We start from the raw sequence: 22,202 nt of genomic DNA on the forward strand, positions 1-22,202 counted from the left end.
AAGAGGTGAAAAAAAGGGGAAAACAAGAGAGAGACCAGTCTAGGGCCTTTCAGGTTTCTATTACCCCCCCCCCCCCCACGTCCATTCTCCTTCCTCCATCTCCCCCCTCATTCCTCCAAACGTGCAGCAGGAGGCTGCATCGGAGCTTACCCCCAATCTGCTACTTCTAATTAAGCTTATACCACCTCCAGTCACCAGCAAAACGATGTTGAGGGCAGGTAGACAGCAGCGTCAGCTAGTGATGGCCAGCATGGTTAACTCACCAATCTCCCTTTGTTTGCTTTAATTGGCTTTTTCTGACTGAAGGCAAAACAAAATGGTTACTTACCAGTTGGAGTAGTTTTGCAGATTGAAGAGTTTTCTGGATTCATATGCTGTGCATTATTCGGCCATCTAGTAGTTGGGTCCGAAATAGTCTTTGTTTTTCTGTTTTTTTTTTTTTTGCTTGCTTGAGGCATCGTTGACCACCATTTGGTGCTAAGTCCATCCCTTGTGTGATGTTGGATGGCGCCCCAGAAGCTCCTGTGCGTTGTAGCCATCTTCAGATTCTTATTTCCCCTTTTTAGGTCTCGCCTGAGCCAGGGCATGCATTGCTCTGGCCGAGACTTTTAGTAAGGGCTTCAGAAAGTGCTGCCACTGTGGCCTAGAGCAAAAACAACAGTTGATGGACAGAATGCAGAACAATGTCATGCATTCACCCCAGTACAGAGATCTGGGCCTAAATCCATCGTTTTTTTGCTCACCATGCCACCCCAGTTTAGACCTGGCCATATGCAAATCAGTCTTGACCCCGTGCCTCATGGGAACAGTCCAGCCCTAACTGCCAAGCCAGGTCTTCCCTGGACCGGAAACAAGCATCCTAGGACCGGTTTCGGGGTTTCACCCCTCTTCAGCCAGGATAGCTTGATTCCAGTGGCATGGATAGCACGCGCGCAGCCGACAGCTATCAGCGCCCGAGGCGCCATCTGTAGCGCGATCACTCTTGCGGATGCCGCGCGCGCAACACTCACGTGTTTTTATTAAATTTCCTTTTTGCGCACGCGCATACACAACTCACTCACCACTCGGGTGTTTTTTTTTTTAATTAGGCATGCGCGCGCGCACACCCACAACTCCCGGGCTTGTGGTATCACCGCATGAGGCATTTCAGCACGGAAGGGGCCGGGGAGGTGCTGCAGGAGCCGTGTGACACCATACATTGTAAGCACTACGCTTTCCCATCTGCTCATTTGTGCTCTTTATTTGATATAGACAATCTACTGAGGCTAACCGGATTTATTTTCAGAAGAGCGCTGCAGAACTGCAGCTGTCAGGCTGGCGGTCTGGTCAGGGTTCTCCTCTGATGTCTGCCCCAACTGCTCCGCACTACGTCAGAAAGGCATCTCCCTGCAATACAAATGGTACTGAAAGCCGATTGGAGGTAGTGCACGCAAGATTCGCGGGCCTTGTTTAAATATGTGTTTATGAGACCTGCAAATCCATGCCTCAGTAGATTTCATTATTGGAATAAACGTGGCTCAATTCTTGCTTACCATGCACGGAAAGTTTCTTCCTGCATCGGTGCAGATATAGGGGGGTCCATGTCAGTACAAGCTCCTCTTTTTCTGAACTGCATTGGTGTTTTTGTAGAATCCTATTATGCTGTTATACACACAGCAATTTTTAACAGATACATCTGTAAAGTAGTGGCAATCCATTTGTTGTCTCAGCGTGAGTGCAGGCATAGAAGAAGCATTCCGTAGCACATGCGCCTGACTTGCCTTCCCATCTATCCTCCTGCCATACCTTATTTCCTCTAGCCATCTGCTTCAGCACTTTTCATCTACCACAGTCTACCCTTTCCCACCCACCCAAGCCCTTTCTCACCCACTGCAGCACTTGCCTATACACCCAAGCCCTTTTCTATGCCAGTGCCAAAACACCGAATTACATCTGTGATTAAACAAGCATTGGCATAGCCAATAGGTCTCGCTTTTGGGACCTTATAAGTGTTTAGCCATGCAACAGTTGATGTTGTTGCACCAAGGATATTGTGCTGCATAACTAAATACTTATAAGGTCCCAAAAGCGAGACCTTTTGGCTATGCCAATGCTTGTTTTCTATGGAATGTCTTAAATCCTGTTGTCTCTAGATGTTAGTTCTTTGGTTTCCATGATATCTTGTCTTTCCTGTTAGCATTCCCCCTCTGAGGGGCGGTGGGGGGGTTGCATGCGAATCCAGAAAATTCTTCAGCTGCAAAACTACTCCTACTGGTAAGTAACGATTTCATTTTGCAGCAGGATTCCTTTTCTGGATTCACATGCTGGGCATCAGATTACGTAGCGGTTTCCATCTCCTTGGGGTGGCTGTTTTAAGAGGAGGAAAACTTTGCGAACAGGTGTTGAAATACCTTTTGTCCCACTTGAGCTTAGTCATCTGTATATCCAAGAAGTAATGTTTGGGGAATGTGTGTGGGGATGCCCATGTCGCCGTAGCACATATAGTGTCTATTGGCACGTTGGCCATGAAGGCCAGGGTTGCCCGCTTTTTCCTTGCTGAGAGGGCCTTTGGCCATGTGTTTAGAGTTTTTCCTGCTGAGGCATAGCGTACTTGAATTGCCTCTACAATCCAACGTGCAATTGTCCCCTTTGTCACTGGTGCTCCCTTGTTGGACCTTGAGTAAGAGACGAACAACTGATTGCCTATAAAGAATTGTTTTGTCTCTTGTAGATAGTATACTAAAGCACTTCTTACGTCCAGGGTTTGAAGGCTTCTTTCTAGTCATGTTTGCGGGTTTTGGAAGAAAACTGCTAGCTGTATGCTTTGGTTCATGTGGAATTTGCTTACTGCCTTAGGTAGGAATTGAGGGGTTGGCCTTAGGATAACCTTGTTCTTGTGGGTTTGCATGTATGGTTCGTCAATCGTTAACGCTTGTAGTTCACTTACTCGTTATAGAGATGTTATGGCTATTAAGAAAGCAGTCTTTATGATGATGTATTTGAGTTCTGCTTTGTGCATGGGCTCGAATGGTCCTATCATTAGTTCTATAACAACTCTGTTTTAGCTCCACATCAGGGCTGGAGCCTTTCTTAGTGGTGCAATCCTTTTGGACCCCTCAAGGAATCTTTTGATGACTGTGCTGTGAAGAAACATTTACATGAATTTCCTCTGGTGTAGGCTACAATTGCTGTAAGGTGTACCTTGAGGCTTGAGTAGTTGATGTTACTGTCAAGCAAGTGTGTCAGATATATCAGCACTTTTTCCTGTGTGGAAAATGAGCTTAGGGTATTATTTTTTGTGCACCATATGGTGTACCGTTTCCACTTAGCTGCGTAGCATTGCCTTGTGGTCTGTTTTCTTGCCTCCTTAAATATTTCCATTGCTTTTTGCGGCAAGTTTAAATGTCTGAACTCTATGTATTCAGGCGTCAGGCTGCTACGCGAATCGTTGCTGGTTCTAGGAGAAAGATTTGCCCCCTTTGCATTGTGAAGAGGTCCTTGTCTGCCTTGAGCTTGATTATTTGTCCCCTGGACAGTTCGAGTAGGCTTGTGTTCCAGGTTTGTTTTGCCCATTAAGGGGCTATGAATATTAGATTTGTTCCTGGTTGTCAGGCTTTCCCCAGAACCCTTTGTAGTACAGGAATAGAAGGGAAAGCATATGGAAATGTCCCTGACCAGTTTCGTGACAGGGCATCCCCTTTAGAAAGGTGCCGTTGAAACCTGGAGGCGAAGGATCAGCATTTATTGGTATCCACTGTTGCGAATAGGTCTATTTCTGGGGTTCCCCATAGGCCGAACATCTGTTGCAGGGTCCTTTGTTTTATCTCACACTTGTGCGAGCTGATGTTCTTTCTAATGATTTGATCCGCTTCAGTGTTGTCTTTTCCTGGCATGTGAATTGTCTGCAGGCTGGTTTTCCATGAATTGGCCTATTTCCATATTTCCTGAGCTAGTTTGCTTAGGATTAATTATTTCGTCCCTCCCTGTTTGTTGAGGGATAACATATTTGTGGTGTTGTTCATTAGGATTATTACTGTCTTCCTTCTTATATGGGCTTGGAATGCTTTTAGCGCCAGGAACATATCTAGGAAGTTGATGTGCTTTATAGAGTCTGCATCGTTCCATTGACCCCCGTACCCTCAGGTTTCCTGAATGTGCTCTCCAAACCTTGAGGGACGCATCTGTCATATGGTCACCGAGGGAGTTGGTGTTTTGAAAGGTCTGCCAAGTTTTATGTTCTTAGATGCCCACCACAGTCTTTATCCTTGTGATCCCTCGGCAGGCAGATGTTACAAACGCCGTGTGGATTGCGCTGAGCAAACTTGCGGTGGCACTTTGGGCAGAATTTGACAGGGGCATTTTCCATGGCCCCTACCTCGCCCTCTGTGTCTGCACAGTCGATGATCGATGGTATTTTTAATCGAATTCTTTGATTCTTTCAGGGACTTCGTCCAAATCTTCGGAGTGTCTCCCTTTGCTTCCAGACCCAACGGTGGGAAAAAGATTCTGAAGATGGCTACCACGCACAGGAACTTCTAGAGCACCGTCTGACGTCACACAAGGGATGGGTCTAGCACCAAATGGTGGATGATGACGCCCCAAGCAAGCAAGCAAAAGCAAACAAAAAAAAAAAGACTATTCCAGACCCAACCACTAGGTGGCGGAATAATGCACAGCATGTGAATCCAGAAAAGGATTCATGCTACAAAACCATTAGTTACTCCGTCACCACTTTCTTACCATGCCACACCAGCCATGTCTACACACTGGTAGTCCCTCTCTCATGTTGGCTCCCCAACAGCAGCAAGTTGATCAGTACAAGACAGTTAGCACCGCAAGAGGGGAGTGCACGAAAGTGCATGCCCACATCCGTGGTTTCCCATCTTCAACACTAACTATGCTCCTGATTACAATGCCGGTCCGACTGTTGGGGGCATCTGACCGCTGACAGCCCTTCGGTCCAACCGCTGGATTACAACCCTGGTGGTCGGACCCACAGCAGTTGGAGGGAAGACCGCCGCCTCCGCCAGGATCTGAGATCCCGACAGGTCAGCGGTTGGAGTCGTATCCCTGAATGGCGGCAGAGCCAAGGCAGGGATATGGGGTCCCCCGTCCATCATGGGCCACTGTAAATTGGTCCTGGGGGCACATGGAGTGCCTCCATTCCCCACCATGCACCGTTTGCCATGCACGACATGGTGCATGCCACACGGTCAATGGACTTGCAGGAGGAGTTCGATACCATGGCAGTTTGTTCTGCTGCCCTTTTCCTTGGCTGCAGCACAAGCCGCCATGATACGGAGCACTTAGCGACCGTCAGCACGGAGATCATATCGAAATGAGCCAGTTGGACCACCTTAATGCTGGTCAGGCGGTCTCCTGACCGCTGAAACAGCGGACGGCGTTCCGAACCACCGCCATTGTAACCTGCCCCTTTGTACGCAGCAAGAGGCCTGCCTGGGAGGAAGATAAATTCAATATACCCTCCTTCAAGACAATAAAAAAGCATTTTTGGTGGTACCTAAAACTCTGATATAATAACTACAAGTAGTGCAGAACACATCTGCATTGCTGACCACCAAAGAATCAAAAAGGGCCCAGTTCTAAGTAAACTACATAAGGGACATAAAGAACAGAATTAATCTAAAACAGTGGTTTTAGTCCACCAGACACTATGCTCATTGCCAAACATTCCTGCCCAATAACTTCCAGCAGTCTTCTCCAACTCATGCTTAAAATCTAGTCAGAAATTTCTAACTAAATCCCTAATATTATAACTGGTAATATAGGTGACAGGGTTTTTTCGTTTGCTGTAGCCAAATTGGGGAACTCCCTCCAACTACATCTTCGTGCAGAACCTAATCTTGGTAAATTCAAAAAGCAATTAAGAGCATTCCTCATCTAATTACAATCTATTATCGTTTGTAGTCAATTTGTTAAAACAGTGTCAAGATACCTAGGTTATTTTGCAAAAAAAAAGGGGCCATTATAGAGGTATTCAAATATCCAACAAATACAAAACGGTGCTGTTAACGATGAAACCTGATGAAAACGGTCTTCCTTTGCAGTGTGGGGAGTGCCTTTGAATATGAATTGCTAGTACAGAAATCGCTGATCACATTAATTGCAAATACATTTGGATAGGGCTCATTACCCCGACAAAACGTTGAAATGCAAATTTACTCTACTTTTGGTCTGGAGTGGTAGGCCAAAAGTCTTCATGTTCATAATTAATTTATTAAACTAAGTTTTTGGCACCTGGCTGAGGATCTTCATGCCTGAGTTCAGCAGTTTCTTTGCCGCCTTATGGTAAATGGTTTCCGGCTTATTGTAAATCATGGCGTTATGACAAATCTGTTTAAAGTTATCCTGCGAATGACAAAAGAGTATGTGATTAACAAAGGCACAGACTTGGCAAATAAAATTGCCACACCCACTTTTCATATAGTTTTGCCATAGACTAAAGTTCAACACAGGAGCTGTATGAGAAGCTTGTTTTAAAATATATGTGGCACATGAAAACTATAACAAAGCTGGTTGAACCGGTCACTCAAGTCCCTGTGGAAAAAATACTTGGGACATTCACAATAAAAAGAGAAATGCAAGTGTTAACTGTATCAACGGTAAAACCAGCAAGAATGTCCTTTATAATTTGAAACTACTCACTCATGCCACAGTGGTCCAAAACGAGGTTAAAATTAAGGATTCTAAACACCTAATCTCTTTCAAAATGTCTCTATGTTACATTTCCCATTCGCAGTTATGCTATAAAAATCCCAAGTCGTTTTATCATCGGACAAAATTGAATGTAAAGGAGTAGGCGCAATCTGGGTGCTGGACAAAAACAATATAATTCCCAAACGCTATATCTAATGTGAAGTCAAAGACTGATTTGGAATTTCCAAGCAGGCGCTGCAGACCAAACCCTGAAGCACCCTCAAGGAGGCAACATTCCTGGGACCAGGGTAAAGAAAAGAAAATGACCCAATTACCTGAAGTACAATAAGCATAACACTAAAGAAGGATCTGTACACAAAACCCGGGTAGCTCCAGCAAGATTCTATTACTAAAAAGGAAGTATTATTTATTCGCGACGTTTTATTCTTTTGTCGAGATAGATCTAATTAATTCCATAGTGGTTTGAACCCCTCAGTGAATGTGATTTATTTGGTATGGTGTTGTCTACACTGCAAGTAAAACAGAGGGCTCGTACTCCTAAAGTGGAAAGGAAATGTGTTTGGTTGTTTTTCAGTAAATTAATATTTTCTTAATATCAACTGTAAATAGTGAGATATGCGTGAGTCTTGCATCTCCGATACTGGGTACAGGATGCGCTTCATATTTACAAAAGGTTGCATTATGCCACATAATCTTCGCTGAGCAAGAGTGTCTCCAAATTAAGTCACATTTCTCCTGGGATAGTTAAGTCATGTTTTTCAGAATGCATACTTTACTCCAGTTGCATGAAGTTTAATTTTGATTTATCAGGAACAAGTAAAGTACAGATCCTGGATGCTAGATGCACCAAACTAAGCAATTTGTCAACGACAACTGGCATGTCCGAGGTCTGTAATTGGCCAATCTTGGATATTAACACTCAATTTTAGGAAGTTTTAAAGGTAGAATTTAGTTGTAATTCCCCAGATCTCCATTCATCGAGATGCCTTTGGTAGCCCAATCTTTAAAAAAAAAAAAGGGTTCCATAAATTTTTCATGCTATGCCCGACTGATATGTAAGAGAACTTGATGACTATAGCATTCCGTTTATTTTCTAACTGCAGCAGGACGTATATATAGTTGCTGATAATAAGAATCTGGAGTGCACAATGTTCATATTTTTGGTAGTGATGGTGGCCAGGACATGGCAGGGTAACAATTTCTTTTTCATCTGTGGTGGGATGGAAATGCCCCTGCATGTTGACCAGGAGTCTACTCCGGCCCTCAGTGCCCAATCATACATAAAATTGTTTTCCTTACCTTTTATATTTGCTTTTGCGTCACACCCATCTATTGTGTGGGCAGAGGCCTACCCTTGTCCCTGGTAATACAAACTGAAGGGGTAACACCAAGCACACTTTAAGAGCAGGTGTAGGACGAATGTCCATACTTCAGTTTAAAGTGGTGGTGGTGGCAGTGTACCAAATAGTTCTGGATGGTAAGTGTGGCCAGACCTTTTAATCTGGGTCATGAAGAGAGTACTGAAACTGGAAAGTGTGTACTGGGCTATCCTGCCACTAAGGAGATTGTCAGCTGAAGCAATAGTTCCATCCCCCTCTGCACACCCGATTCAGATCCAGTGTTTGGGCCCTCCCACCCCTGACAGGACCTTAAGTTGGAGGCCACATGAACTGTAGAACAAGGGTTCAATTGGCTTCAGTACCTGGTTTCTGATTCACCACGTGGTCTAGGCTTATCACTGGCCGTAGGGCTTTGGGTTTGGCTACTGATTGGTTGGTAGGCCTAGAGTTCTTAGTGGACCTAGGGCTTAGGGACTAGCTACTGATTGGTTGCTAGAGATATGCTTCTGAATGGTGGCTAGGGTTCTTAGTCGAGCTAGGGCTTTGCTACTGATTGGTTGCCAGGGCTCCAATTTTTTGCTACTGCTAGAGTTCTTAGTGGATCTAGTGTTTAGATACTGATTGGTTGCTACTGATAGGGTTATAATTGGTGGCTAGGGATAGGATTCTTGCTGGTTCTAGCATCTAGGGCTAAATTTCTGATTAGCTAGGGCTCCTATTGGCCCATGGTAAACTGATCACAAGGGCTATTTAAACCTAGGGCTCAGGGCATCTAGCCCAGGTAAAGGGCTGCAGGTTAAGGGTGTTGCCTGTTTGGACCTGGAAATTGCCTTTGGCCAGAAACCCTGCATCTCCACCATGAGAATTTTAAGTAAGCAATCATACACTTACACAATCTTTATCAATTAATAATCCCTAAACTCCAACTATACTAAATACACACCCTTCAAATACAATCACTGAGTGACTTTAACTCCTAATAAATCTCCACATCAACCATCTAACTTCTCAAAAACAAATGCAACCACAAGTACCAAACAACCCACCACAAATAATACAGTAAGTCAATCAACACAACCCAAATAATTTACAAATACGTCATATGTCCGAAGAAAATTCAAAATCAATAAGGCCTGAACGTACGATTACAAGGTTTCCATAATCATACCTTGCCACCTCAACTACCCACACTCTACCCAAATAACCAGGCAATACAGCAGTTAGAACGCCGGTACCCATCACAAAAAAACAACCCCCTCAACACAACCATATCTCAAAATTCGAATTTCTCCGACCAAACAACCTCCCTTACACCACCATCAAAAGACACAACCACAATACACCCGAACCAGCCACATCAAAATGCCCCATGCCCCTCCACTGCACCACACATCCCCCTCAAAGCACCAGGACCATGACGAAGAATGAAACACAACTAAAATGCCTACTCTTCAACACAAGATCCATGAACAAAAATGGCTTTAACATCTTTGGCCTACTCTCAGAAACAAACCAAGACCTCACCTTCATTACAGAAACATGGCTTGGTGACAATTCTGCACCACATGCCACGGCGTCATGCCACTTGATTTTCTCATTATAGACAAAAACTGTATTGGCAAAAGTTTGAATTGTATCTTTTGGCAGCCCAGTTGCAATGGCTGGTTAGATGTGCGGCGGGGGTTAACCAGGAGGGAATGGGTTTAGTAGCGAAGGCATGTCAGGAAGGTGCACTGACACCCTTTTAATGGCAACACAGATGGTATCAGTAACATTGCATAAGTTATTAACCATAGCGCTACGGTGAAGGAAGAAATTGGTTAAAAAAACAACACACAAGGCTGCACCTGCTATACGCCCCCGCTTTGCCACTGGTCAGACTCCACACAACTGGAAGTGGAGTTTTCACAGCTCATAGGATGTCAGCTTATACAGCTGTAAAATTACTCACAGCTGGGAACTGCTTTGAGAGTGGGAAGTTGAGGAGTTTGGACATGCTAATAAGTGAAGCTGGGCTGCCGGAATCCCAGTTTTTGACATCTGCGTCAGTAACACAAGCAACAAGCACTATTTGAGGAGACAGTCATATGAACCAAATAAAAAATGAAGTGTTGCAAATTCTTCTCTCTTATAGGGGAGGTCGTAAGTTAATCTCCTGGCTTTATAAATAGGCACAGTTTATGACTAAAATTGATTTGGCACAAATTAAAAGGTAGAGGGGAGATGGGTTAGTCCGGGAATTCCACAGAAAATAAAGGGAACGTGTCCTGGAACATATGCATATAGTATCTAGAAATACAAGGTTGAGGTGCACTCAGCTTAATTATCTCCACACAACCTATCTCACATCCCTCAAATTGAATAATTTGAGGTTGAATGATGGAAGTAGGATTTTCAATTCTAATAGAAAGACCTTGTGAACCGCTAACTCCACATCAACATGCCTCCTCTTTATGAATTGTTCAATAGTTTTAAGGCATAGTTAGTGGTGATTTGCCCCAAGTGGATTATTTAACAGTGAAAAATGAAAAAGGACAGTAGCCTCTCTTAATTCTCTCTAGAACTAAAAGATCACTAGGCGTAACACAATGTTCTATGGAAACTATTACTCAAGGTTCTCTTGTTTTGGTTCTAAAAGGAAATCTTTTTATGAAAGGTTTGCCCAGACTAATTCTTAAATACCTAGAGAAAAGCAAATTAACCCAGGCGTTCACTAATGCAGACTATGTGACATGGTTCAATGCAAGTAAACTTAAATTGTTTAAGTAGGTTTATTTGAAGTAGAAATTAACATATGAAATTCCCCTTATGAAGACATTGTAATTGCACATACAGTCAGAGAAAGCAGAACCATTTACCTCAATGAAGTTTCAACTGTCGCTTCAGGTAGTATCATGACAGTCAGAACAGGTGAGAAAATCACTGCATGTTGGGATTACCTATTCTTTATCATAAATAAGGCTGTATTTTCACAAATATCAATGTATTCCTTTAGACAAAACAAGATAAGCAATGGGTGTAAAAGACCTACCCTCTTCTAAATGCTCTGAACCTATTTTTGTTTTCAATATATTAGCTGCAACTCATATTAATGCCAATAAACGACTTAACGTTTTAAAGCTCTGACTGCATTTAAAAATCATGACCATAGCCTCCACTTAAAAGTTTCATTGGAAACTGCAAAGAAGAATCATTATATACCTTCAATTCTTCGATGGACTGGTATTCATTGTTTCTGATCTTCTCTCGAATTGTACTAAAATCCATGGGATTTTTAATGATCATGGAGTAGCCAGGCGCAATAAAGTCCGTCACAGGAAATGAAAAGAAAGCGCTGGGGTCTTTCCTGACAAAACAAAATAGGTCTTTCATTAAGTGTCTTGTTACTGAATTTACAAGTCCATCATTAGGTGCACCTTGATCAAAACATTACATACATTTGTGCATTCACTGAGATTTAGTCATTATTCAATAAAACACTGAAAAGCAGTCAAGTGTAATGCTTTTTTTGATATAACATTGCTTTATACTTTTTGATGTTATGATTTTTCAACATACTGTACACATGTGTTTCTATTTAAGGTGTGCAATTCGTCAGAAAATTGAAGAATAGTGAAAAAACATTAAAAACTGCTTTCACCCCAGCAATCGAGAAATCTCTAGCATACTACATAAAGCCATCATCTCTCATCGGTCTCCTATCAAACATGTTTTTAGAGCTTTTAGAAAAAAAAGTACAGCGGAAAGCAATACAGTTACATGTAATATACTCATGTTAATAAGAGTGTTCAGTAAATGGCTGTATATGTACAGTAGCAGTACAGGAGTTCATGACTTTCGTCGTTGCCGTCAACTAGCTGTGCAAACATTGTGGTTTGTCAGGAGAATGGTATTAAGAAAGGAAGCAAACACATTTAGTGGTAACAGTGAAACTGTGGAGGGAAGTAAGCTGTATATTCACTGTGCAAGCCACAGTGATGCAAGCACAGGCGCGGTAACAGGAGTCACTATGTTCTGGGGGAGCTTATAAGCTGGAGCAGGAAAAGACACTGCTATAGAAACATTGGTTGAGGCCAGAAGTACTACTGTGACTGTGAGCTGTGAAAATGAACCAAGTACGAGGGCCACCCGGGAGCTCTGATGGATTGGGAGCATTCTGCAGGCTCAGGCTGCTCTCCTTTTGTCCAATAGGGGGTTGATGTTTCTGTGCCCCCCCCTGCACGCTGATGGACGGGCATGGGTGTGCGGCAGGGTGGTAGGGCACCAGGGCACAGTGCCCCTTTTGCCTTAGAGTTTCTCCACTACCTCCACTACATGAAAGCTGTTCTGCAAGACCCTGCACCTTTTGGAAAATTCTAAACCTAAAACCCAAAACTTAGAGTCCCAGCTGAGGGGTGGAGGCGGCGGCTTCATCAAGACTAGAAGGAGAGATAAGTGAATCTCCATTTCTGCTATTGCTTTCTGTGTGTCAACATTAACGGCATTTCTGACATCCCTGCCGGTCCTCATGTATCTTAATGACTATAACCGACCACCACCGGCTATCTGCTTTTTTTTGCCTTACATAACCTGCTGGGTGAAAGACTGTGTTGGGCTGGGGCACCCCGTCTATTGTAGGGTGTCATTCCAATTAAGGATCTGGGTTATAGTGCACCATGGGTAAGAGGAAGACAATGGCACTGGGGAAGACTCAGCTTCCATATAGGCCCACAGGCAGAGATACCATGCTTGAGAGAGTCATGGGGGTAGTTTCTACGGAGATTTTTATGACTGAACGAAGACCGTCCATCGAGGCTGGAAGAATTAAAAAGGGCGGGCCACAGGAAAGCTGCAGAGGGATACCGGTCTGCAGTAGCATGCTGGGGGATGCTCTCCCTACAATGGAGATAGACTGTCCAACAACAGATATCGACGGGGAGAGTTCTGATGGTACTGCAGGAGTTGCAGACGAGGTTACAGTGGTAGAAATTAATCCCTGCGTAAATACCTGCAGTTACTTGGCATCCCAGAGTCCAGACATTGTCATTTCCTCCCCCTAACTCGCTGCCAAACGCAAAAGGTCCAACGTTAAGGTGCCCAACCAGCCCAATAGCCGAAACCAAGAGCTACCAAGGGGAAGACTGGAATGGGTGGGGGATGCTTTGAACCTTGATACGATCTTTGGGAAATTTGCTGAAGTTTTGCAGGATCGTCTTGCCCCAATCAAGTAAAGCCTGTCTGCCATCGAAGCCCAAATGGTTAAACTTATTAGAGGCTGAGTGCCCGCAAGTGAGCACAGTGCACCCAACATGAGTCTACCTGGACATGTTGGCAGATGCGGATCTTGTGGGCTTGCTATAGCGGAGTCAGGTGTGGCGGCCACCTTGCCACAAAAGGGGAAGATAACTCCTCATGCCCAGATAGGAAGGAGAATTGACGAGGGTGATAGGACTGACTAGGTTGCACAAGGGGAGGGGCGACCCCTGCCTCAAGAAACCAGACAAATCAGGTCTCGTTACAGTCTACAACAGGAATATGAACACATTGGCGAGGGCAAATGACTATGAGGAGACAGTTCCCAGCACTATAACATTTAGTCCAATGACTAAAGTCCACCAATCCAGAGTCGAGGGGTCAGGCCCACAATAAATAAAGACACACATTGGCTATGGGTGCATAAGGACTTTTCCCCAGCAGAGAGAAACTTAATCCTGACTGTATGCAGGGATGGATGGATTGGCCCCTTGCCAAAGACCATTTTGGGCGGTTAGCGGGTAGTGAACTTTCATCACCCATCAACAGTGAGAAGGCTGCTAAGGCATCATGAGAAGAGGTTGTTAATCCCCACTAACATTTCTGTGCAGCCTCTGTGATATTTCTAGAAGCCACCCGTACAATTACAGTTTGCTTACTGTCTTAACTCTGGCAATCGGCTAAGACAGTATAAGCCAGTCAACAATAGGTCGGCACCTCTTAATGGCCTCAACAAAATTGATTGATCTGGCACCACTGTATTGGGAAGTTATCCCCTCGGAATCCAGAAGAAAAGCCAGAGGGAATCAAATCTTTAATGAAGTGGTCACTGCCCGTGCCCAGAAGCATAGTGAACCCTGATCACTTATTTGCAGTCCTGTCTTCGAACATCGCAGGAATTACTCAACGAAGCTGGGAAATGAGGATTGGGTGGGTTTTGTGTCAGGTTGTGATTTAATTCTTTTACAAGAGACCTGGGGTGTGAAAGATTTTTATTTAAATGGTTTTTGCTCTCATTGTACATCAGCTATTCCAGTTACTTCAGGGAGGGCAAAGGGTGGCTTGACAGTGCTCACATCAGTTAAATGTGGTGCGATTAAGGTTAAATTAGTATGTTGTTCTTTTTGGGATCAACTGCTTTTACTCTCAGGTCTTACCATTACGGATTTTTTAATTGTACATTTTTATCATATTTTTGACCAAAGAAATTCTGAAGTCACTGATAAATTAAGTGAGGAAATTAGCAAGGTAACTCTTCCTAGACAGCCATTATGTATTTTGTGAGCTGGTGATTTTAACTAGAATCTATGATTTTAGCTTTTAAAGTGTGTGTGGGGTCGAAAACAAGGATGAGCAGTCCAGGACCCATTTCTAACTCTGCGTATGGGGATACCCTGAATGGTATTTTAATTTCTTATGGCCTGATCCCTTTATATGATTGCGTTAATGATTGTAACACATTTTATCTGTCTTTCGTGGGAGGACACAAGAGCACAATTGATTTTATGTTTCTATCCAGTAATTATTGTAGTTGCGCCCGGGATTTTAAAATCTTGCCAAATTGCGCTAGCACCCATAATCCTTTAGTGGCCTCCTTTAAACTAGAATTGCGGTCAGGGACCTTGAAGTCAATTGACCCTCCTATCCAGTATAACCCGAATAAAGGTTTAAGGCTGAAATGGGAACCGGTAAATCCATATTATTTTGAGTTTAAAATTGTGAGCGAGAATATTGTCCTTATGGAAAGGTGCCTGACTTTTGGAGCCGTGCCCGCTGCCCTAGTTCAAGATTTTAAGACACTTTGTTCAGCTATCTCATCAGCCTGATCAGCCAGATGCTTTACTAAGCCTGCCCATCCCCAAACGTTGGTTTAACAGTGATTGTACAAAGGCCCATAAAGAGTTGAGAAGAGCCCTAAACACTATCCCCCACAATAAAGAGACAGTCAGGCCATTGAGAAAGAAATATAAGGCGGTGATAGCCCAGAGGAAGATGGATCTTAAGACAGAGGCCAGGACGTCTTCTCCAGATAATACCAATTAGAGGCGATAGTTACGACGGCACCAATTCATTTCCATTGGATAAAATAACTCCCAAGAACAGACGACTCAGAGGGGTGTCGGCTGACACCTCCTTGAATAAGATACAAGGAAGCCAAATAATACACTTCCTTGACACCAGGCTGTCATATCCCTTCTTGTCCTGATGAAGACCCGTTTTAGATGCTTACAAATCTGCACTACGTCCTAGGGTCGAAACGTCAACGTTGCTTGCTCAACTTGTCCACGTAACCCCACAACTAGAATAAGGAATATTATATCCTGTTGTGGTCTATGTATTTTATGTTGGACTTCCTTTGTAAAACCGCGTCCATCTTTGTAAATATGTGCTATATGTGTTAATCTGTGTTCAGCACCATGTCACTAAGCACGATCAGTCACTAATTGTTTCACGGTCCGCGTGTTTTATTATTGGACAGCCCTGTAGATATTTATTTGATTTACACAAAGAGTAAAAAGGAATTTATTTTCAGAATCTCTTGTATTGGTATGTGTGTGCTTTCGTCCCCTTCATTGAATGATCATTAAAACATTGATTACATGTATTAAGTACTTTATAAACAAAGGTTACGTGACTCCCAACTGAACCATTGTTTTTGTTTCACATATACACCCAGGTTCTGAGGGTTACTGGGTTACCCCATTATCTTTAATGGTCGAATTTGGTGGCTGCCGGGGACTTGAAGGGCATGAAAAAGTTCTGGGAGGTCATTAACTGTTTGTTTTTCTCAGAAACCTCTAGACAAAAAAGGTATTCCATGATACCAGGAGATGCCTGGGTGTCACATTATTAACATATCTTTGATCCCTCAAACACAGCTTCAAGTCCTGACCTTTCAGATGCCGTTATGACTGAAGATATGGAACAAGCTCTGAAGTGTAGTCAATCAATTTCCGTTAAAGAGGTGGAGGCAGCAATAACTCGAGGCATTCGCCTCAAAGTACCCGGCCCAGATGGGGTTCCCCTTGACTTGTTCAAGGATAGCCCCAACCTTTGGGCTCCTCTTCTAACAAATATCTTTAGGGCTTCTTTTATAGGTCCCCTGCCTGCTTCATGGAAAGGCGCTACAGTGGTCCTTATCTTTAAGAAAGGGGACAGGAATGACACGGCCTGTTACTGGCCGATATCTTTAATAGATGCAACAGAAAAAGCCTTGGGTAGGCTCCTTTTGGCCCGGCTAGAACAGTGGGCCTCTGCAAATAATGCGCTTTCTAAAACACAATATGGTTTTAGGAAGGAATGGGAACGATGGAACAGTGCTTGAATCTGTCACTAATTGTAAGTAAATACACTAGGTCCATGAAGTGCTCTTTACATCTGGCCTTCATAGACTTATCTAGTGTGTTTGATACTGTCAATCGTGACAGATTGTGGGGTATGATGGGAGATATGGGGGTGAAGGAACCCCTTGTTGTCCTGTTACGTAGGTTGCATTGTAATACTACGGTTAAAATACGCTATGGCAATGCTGGTGAGAGAACAGATTCAATTGCCTCGATGGAGTGGGTCCGCCAGGGCTGTATAATGGCCCCTTTTTTATTTCTTGCTTATAAAAAATAGCTTAGAGACCCATTTATTGCAAAAGGGTCTATATTGCTAAAAAATCTGCCAAAATTTCATCACAACTCTACTCTAAGCCGATGATGCTGTCCTTCTTGCAAGGACTGCTTTAAGCCTCGAGAGATCCTTAGATGCGTTTGTTGACTTCATGTCTTCTTTGGAATTAAAAGTGAACCATAAAAAGTCTCACGTCATGGTGTGTGGCCCTAAGACATCAAAGTCACAATCTTTTTTTGTCCAAGGCAATCTGATTGAGAAGGTTTAAAATGTTTCCTATCTAGGGATTCTTTTTAACACCCAGCTATCATGGGATCCCATGTTGACCTTCGGGGCACAGCAAATGAATTGAGCTACGGAGGCGCTGTTCCATTTTGCAGAAAAATCAGCCCGTAAGCCTATTAAAGAAATGACCACACTCTACAAAGCTAAATGCCTCTCCATTGCTACCTATCGGGCTGGAGTGCGGGGCTTTAGCAATTGTGGAAAGCTCCAATTAGTTGAGAATAATTTAATTAGAAATCTTTTGATGGTCCCCAAGAGCAACATCTTTTTGCCACTCAGAACTGGGCCTGGAGTTCATTGTCGATCATATTGGTCTTGCCCCTTGGTTGTTATGGGTGAAAATCTGGCATACACCAGAGCTAGATTTTTCAAGATCAATTATTATGGATTGTCTTTTCATGGCCAATACTGAGAGGATTCTCTGACTTGGTTATCTGAAACGTGCATTTATCAAATTGGGTGCAATAGAGTTTTTGAATGATTCCTTTAATATGCCTCATCAAGCAAAATTCTTAATAAAGTCCTTATATTATTCTAGTGTCAGTACACGTTATAACCAGCATTCGAATCAGTGAAGTGCATTGAGCATGGGCAGTGTTAGTTTTTCTACCAATCAGATTCTACCAATCAGATGCAACCTTATCTATACTTATGGAGTCTCAGTATAGATTTTATTCAACGAGATTTCTTTTAAGCACGGTGGGTTTTCCGGTAGCTTTTCCCAATCAAGGTGGTTGGCATGAGTGCACAGTACAAACATTTTAGATCAAATATTTTGCTTCCGATAATGAGGCCTTGCCGCCCTTGTTCTTATACAGAAGGTATTACTTATTTACATTTGCTCTACTCTACTGATATCTGTGTAGCTGTTTTAAATTTTATGGAGGAGCACCCATAATATGAAAACGATATGGATAAATGAGTATTAAATTGTAGTGCATGCTATAACGCATTTCTTTTTCTCCTCTCATATTCCTTGATCTAAAGTATGAAAGGGGATTTTCATTTGAAATTTTGCATATGCACTTTATCTTCCTTGCAGGGTGGGAATTTGATTCTCTTGTATTTATGATGGATTTGGCAAGAAACATATAATGGGATAGATTTATTTTGCATCTTAACCTATTAGCTTGCATTTCTTATTTTTCCATTGCACTTAGCAACTTTTTAACAAAATTGTGTATTTTACTTAAATTATGTACTTTTATTCCATTCCATTTTATTGAATTCATTGTTTTTTATGTGCTTTTATGATATGCCCGTCAAATCGAATAAAGTTTATGATTGATTGAAACAAATACACAGATCATTTAAAAAAATAAATGCAATGTGTAAATTCTTTCACTTTAAGTTAACACAGAGACAGTTTGATATGTTTAATCTTTGTACGATCGATGACCTTACATATCTTAAGATACTGAATTTAAGTATTTTTTGCACACTTAAATGTTTTCCTTTGTGGTTTTCAAGTGCTTTTGCCTCAATCATTGATCACTGATCTGCCCAGGATTTGAAGACTCCACAGCATAGTAAGGTTTTAAAGGCCCTAAATATAATTTTAGAACAAACACCTACTTTTGCAACACCGATACACCAAATGTGATTGAAAAAGAGATGGGCTGTAGACTGAAGGACAGGATAGTCCAACAATGCAGAAATTACAGCACTTAGCACTGGACAAATTATGCTTCTTCGAATCCTTCTCTGTAAATCCATACAGAATACCTGAAACATTAAGAGGGAAAACCATATATGCCACAATCTATGGGGAAAGAGTGAAATGTCATGCAATAGGAGAGAAAAGATGCGTTCCTTTTGCTTTTCAAACAACTTTGGGTGCATAGTAGACATGTGCATGGATGACAACAAGTATAAGGAGTCCTAACAGTCTATTAGGACAACATGTCAAGACTACTGCAATCAAAACAAAATATTTCTACCCTCTCGCTCATTTTATACATTTTTATGTGCGGATTCATGCTTCACATCGACCTTTCCTAAGCCCTATGAATAGAAAGAGTTCATATTCAGGTCTCGAAAAATCTACTCACCCACTAACTATGGTGAGTCAGATTTTATTAGGTTGAGCTATTATTAGCACATACTCGTCTGTTCTGGCGAATGAATTTAAGCTGAAAGGAACAGGTGTTCTGTTCATTCAGAAAGTGGATGAGCAATAAAGACGCCTTTAAATCTGGTTTTAATCTTGACACATATGCTGACTGTTCAAAGAAGGAGGTCAAATTTTATTTTGTCTTTTTCTAATTGTTTCTTAACTTATGCTGTAAAATGGTGTTTACTTTTCTTTCTCGAATTACAGTTAGAAGTTTGGTCATGTGAGCTGTCAGACAATCATTGTGAAACAAAAGGCTGTTAGAAGTCACTTTTTGTTTCTAACACAAAACATTTAAACAGCTTGTAAATTAATAGCAGTAGTACTTTAAAATATATTTTAGGAATTATGAAAGACTTTTTTTGTAATTCAGAAGTGTAATGCAAACAAAGATTTAAATAGGAGCAAAACAAAATCAGAACATTTTACTTGGTGATGTTCAAATGGCATATTAGCAGAATCTATCCCCGCACATTATACACTATTATGTTTTATAAGTAAAACGACGTCGGCGGGAAATGGTGTACCCATTTCAATAAACAATCTGCTGCAAATAAGTGTGCTTCCACTTCATGCATGTATTTATTAAAAGCAAATGTTTTTCAACATGATTTGTGAAACATTCCTGCCCCAGCCCTGATGACAATGCGGTTAATGAACTGAGAGGCAATTCAGCGGTCATGTGTATCCCCGATATGGCTAGATTTGCACTACATATAGAGAAAAAGTTTAAGGCCAGATGTATCCAGCCTTTTACTGGTCGCAAACGGGCAGATTCGCAGAATCAGCCCGTTTGCGAACAGTAAAAAGCCTTCTGGGATGTATCATCCCAAAAGGCATTTGTAAAATAGGGAGTCACAATTTGCAATTCCCTAAATACAATGCAGGAAGCAGTTTAAAATTGTGACCTTGCTTTAAGGAATCGCAAATTACCACCAACTTCAAGTTGGTGGTAATTTGCAAGTTCCTGGTAAAATGCAAATTTTTCTAAGTGCCCTTAGGGCATGTATGTGCACCACATGTGCACACTTAGCTTTTTTGGGGGTGCATAAGAGTGGCCTTTTGGCCCACTATCACCCTTGCAATTGCCTCTAGACCCATAGGAAGGAACGTGAAGGCATTCATTAATAGCGAATCGCAATTTGCAATTCACTTTTAAGAATTATGTAGGAATCGCAATTTTTTTGCGAAACCTACATTCATTGCATTTTGGGATTCCATAATAGTGAATTGGTAAAATTCGCTATTATGGACTTGCAAAATTCAATGTTGATACATTTGGCCCTTAGTGTATTAAATCAAACAAAAGTGTTTTTTGTACAGCAGACATCTACTTGGGTATTTGAAGGTGCTCTCGTATGTGATAAAGAAGAAAATGGTGGCTCAGTGAATTAAAATATTTGCCCAGGATCACATTATTTGAAACCAGTTTATGGGTCAAGAGCATTATAATTAGGTCAAGTAGACCTGCAGGTCTAGTATAATGTTCATGATTTTTCGAGGCCATTATTACTGCTCTGAGGGAACTCACTCTTGTATCCCTCCACTATCCTTTTCAATCAAAATTAACAGACTAACATGTTCACTTCTCAAATTCCATATTCAACTATACAAATTCACCACTAATCATTTATGGGTTCCAGAGTAGCATGCTACTCGCCAATAAAGCGTCTTAACACCCCATCAGGGTTACAAGCGCTATATAAATGCAAACCTTTTCCCTTTTCTACCCCTCCCCAACCCTTCTCAATCCAAATAACTAACATATCTACCACTAAAATTACTTTCATGTTTCACCATACTAATTCAACACTAATTCTTATGGGTTCTAGAGTAGCGTGCTACTTGTGCTTCAAATCCCCATCAGGGGTAGCAAGCGCTATATAAATACAAACCTCTTTCCCTTTTCTATCCCGCCACCTACACTTCTCTACCCAAATAACTGAATAACATATCCACTACTCAAATTACTTCATATTTTACTATACTAATTTTCAACACTAATCCTTTATGGGTTCCGGAGTGGCGCGCTACTCGCCAGAAAAGCGCTTCAACACCCATCAGGGGTAACAAGTGCTATATGAATGCAAACCTTTCTTCCCTTTTACCCCTCCGCTATCCTTCTCACTCCAAATAACTGACTAATATCCACCACTCAAATTACTTTCATATTTCACCATACTAATTCACCACTAATCCTTTATGGGCTTCCTGAATAGTGTGCTTTAACACCCCATCAGGGGTAACAAGCGCTATATAAATACAAACCTTTTTTCCACCTCTATCTTTCTGCTATCATTCCAAATCCAAATAACTGACTAACCTATCCACAACTTAAAATGTACTTGCATGTTTCACTATACTCATTCAACACTAATCCTCTATGGGTCCCGGAGTAGCGTGCTACTCGCCGAAAAAGTGCTTTGACGCCTCGTCAGGAGTACTAAGCGCTATATAAATGCAATTACAATACAATACAATACAATACAATACTCAGATCACCAACTTCAGAATAGAGCAAGGCTGGTGACACCTAAATTCAAATTCATGATCTATTGATCACAGCAGATGTACCCAACTGAGGTATCGGGTCACCCAATCAATAATGGCTTACCAAACCCCTTACTCTCTAAAAGAGATGCCACAGCATAAATTTGTTATACCTACCAAAGCACCTTTGGTTGTTCATAGTATAGGCTAAATATTTTCTGTGGAATGTAAGATACCTTCACCAAAATTAAGAAGGTTAATCTACGAATGCACATGAAATTCAGAAGGCTGAGAGCCAAACATTGAGACTATCATTCAATTTCAGGTTTAGAATTTCAGTCAGCATCCTGGATCAATGCCAAATTAAGGCTCATCGTAAAGAAATAGTGAAGGAGGAACTAACCTCTGCAGTTGTCTCATAAGCTGATTCAAGGCCTCCTGGAGTGGGGTTTGTTCCTCTTCAAAGA

At 42.0% G+C, this 22,202-nt stretch overlaps 1 protein-coding gene across 1 annotated transcript in view; it reads right to left on the reverse strand.

Annotated features, from left to right (window-relative positions):
- The window catches only part of BRD7 (bromodomain containing 7), a 257,053-nt gene that overhangs the window by 178,058 nt on the left and 56,793 nt on the right, over window positions 1-22,202 (reverse strand). Inside the window, exons 4-6 of the mRNA XM_085640013.1 lie at window positions 22,139-22,193; window positions 11,199-11,343; window positions 6,238-6,348 (exon numbers count right to left, since the gene is read on the reverse strand). Coding sequence (XP_085496139.1) covers window positions 6,238-6,348; window positions 11,199-11,343; window positions 22,139-22,193 — 311 coding nt within the window. The remainder of the gene's footprint in view (window positions 1-6,237; window positions 6,349-11,198; window positions 11,344-22,138; window positions 22,194-22,202) is intronic.

This window comes from Triturus cristatus, chromosome 12 (genome assembly GCF_964204655.1).
Source record: "Triturus cristatus chromosome 12, aTriCri1.1, whole genome shotgun sequence".
NCBI lineage: Eukaryota > Metazoa > Chordata > Amphibia > Caudata > Salamandridae > Triturus > Triturus cristatus.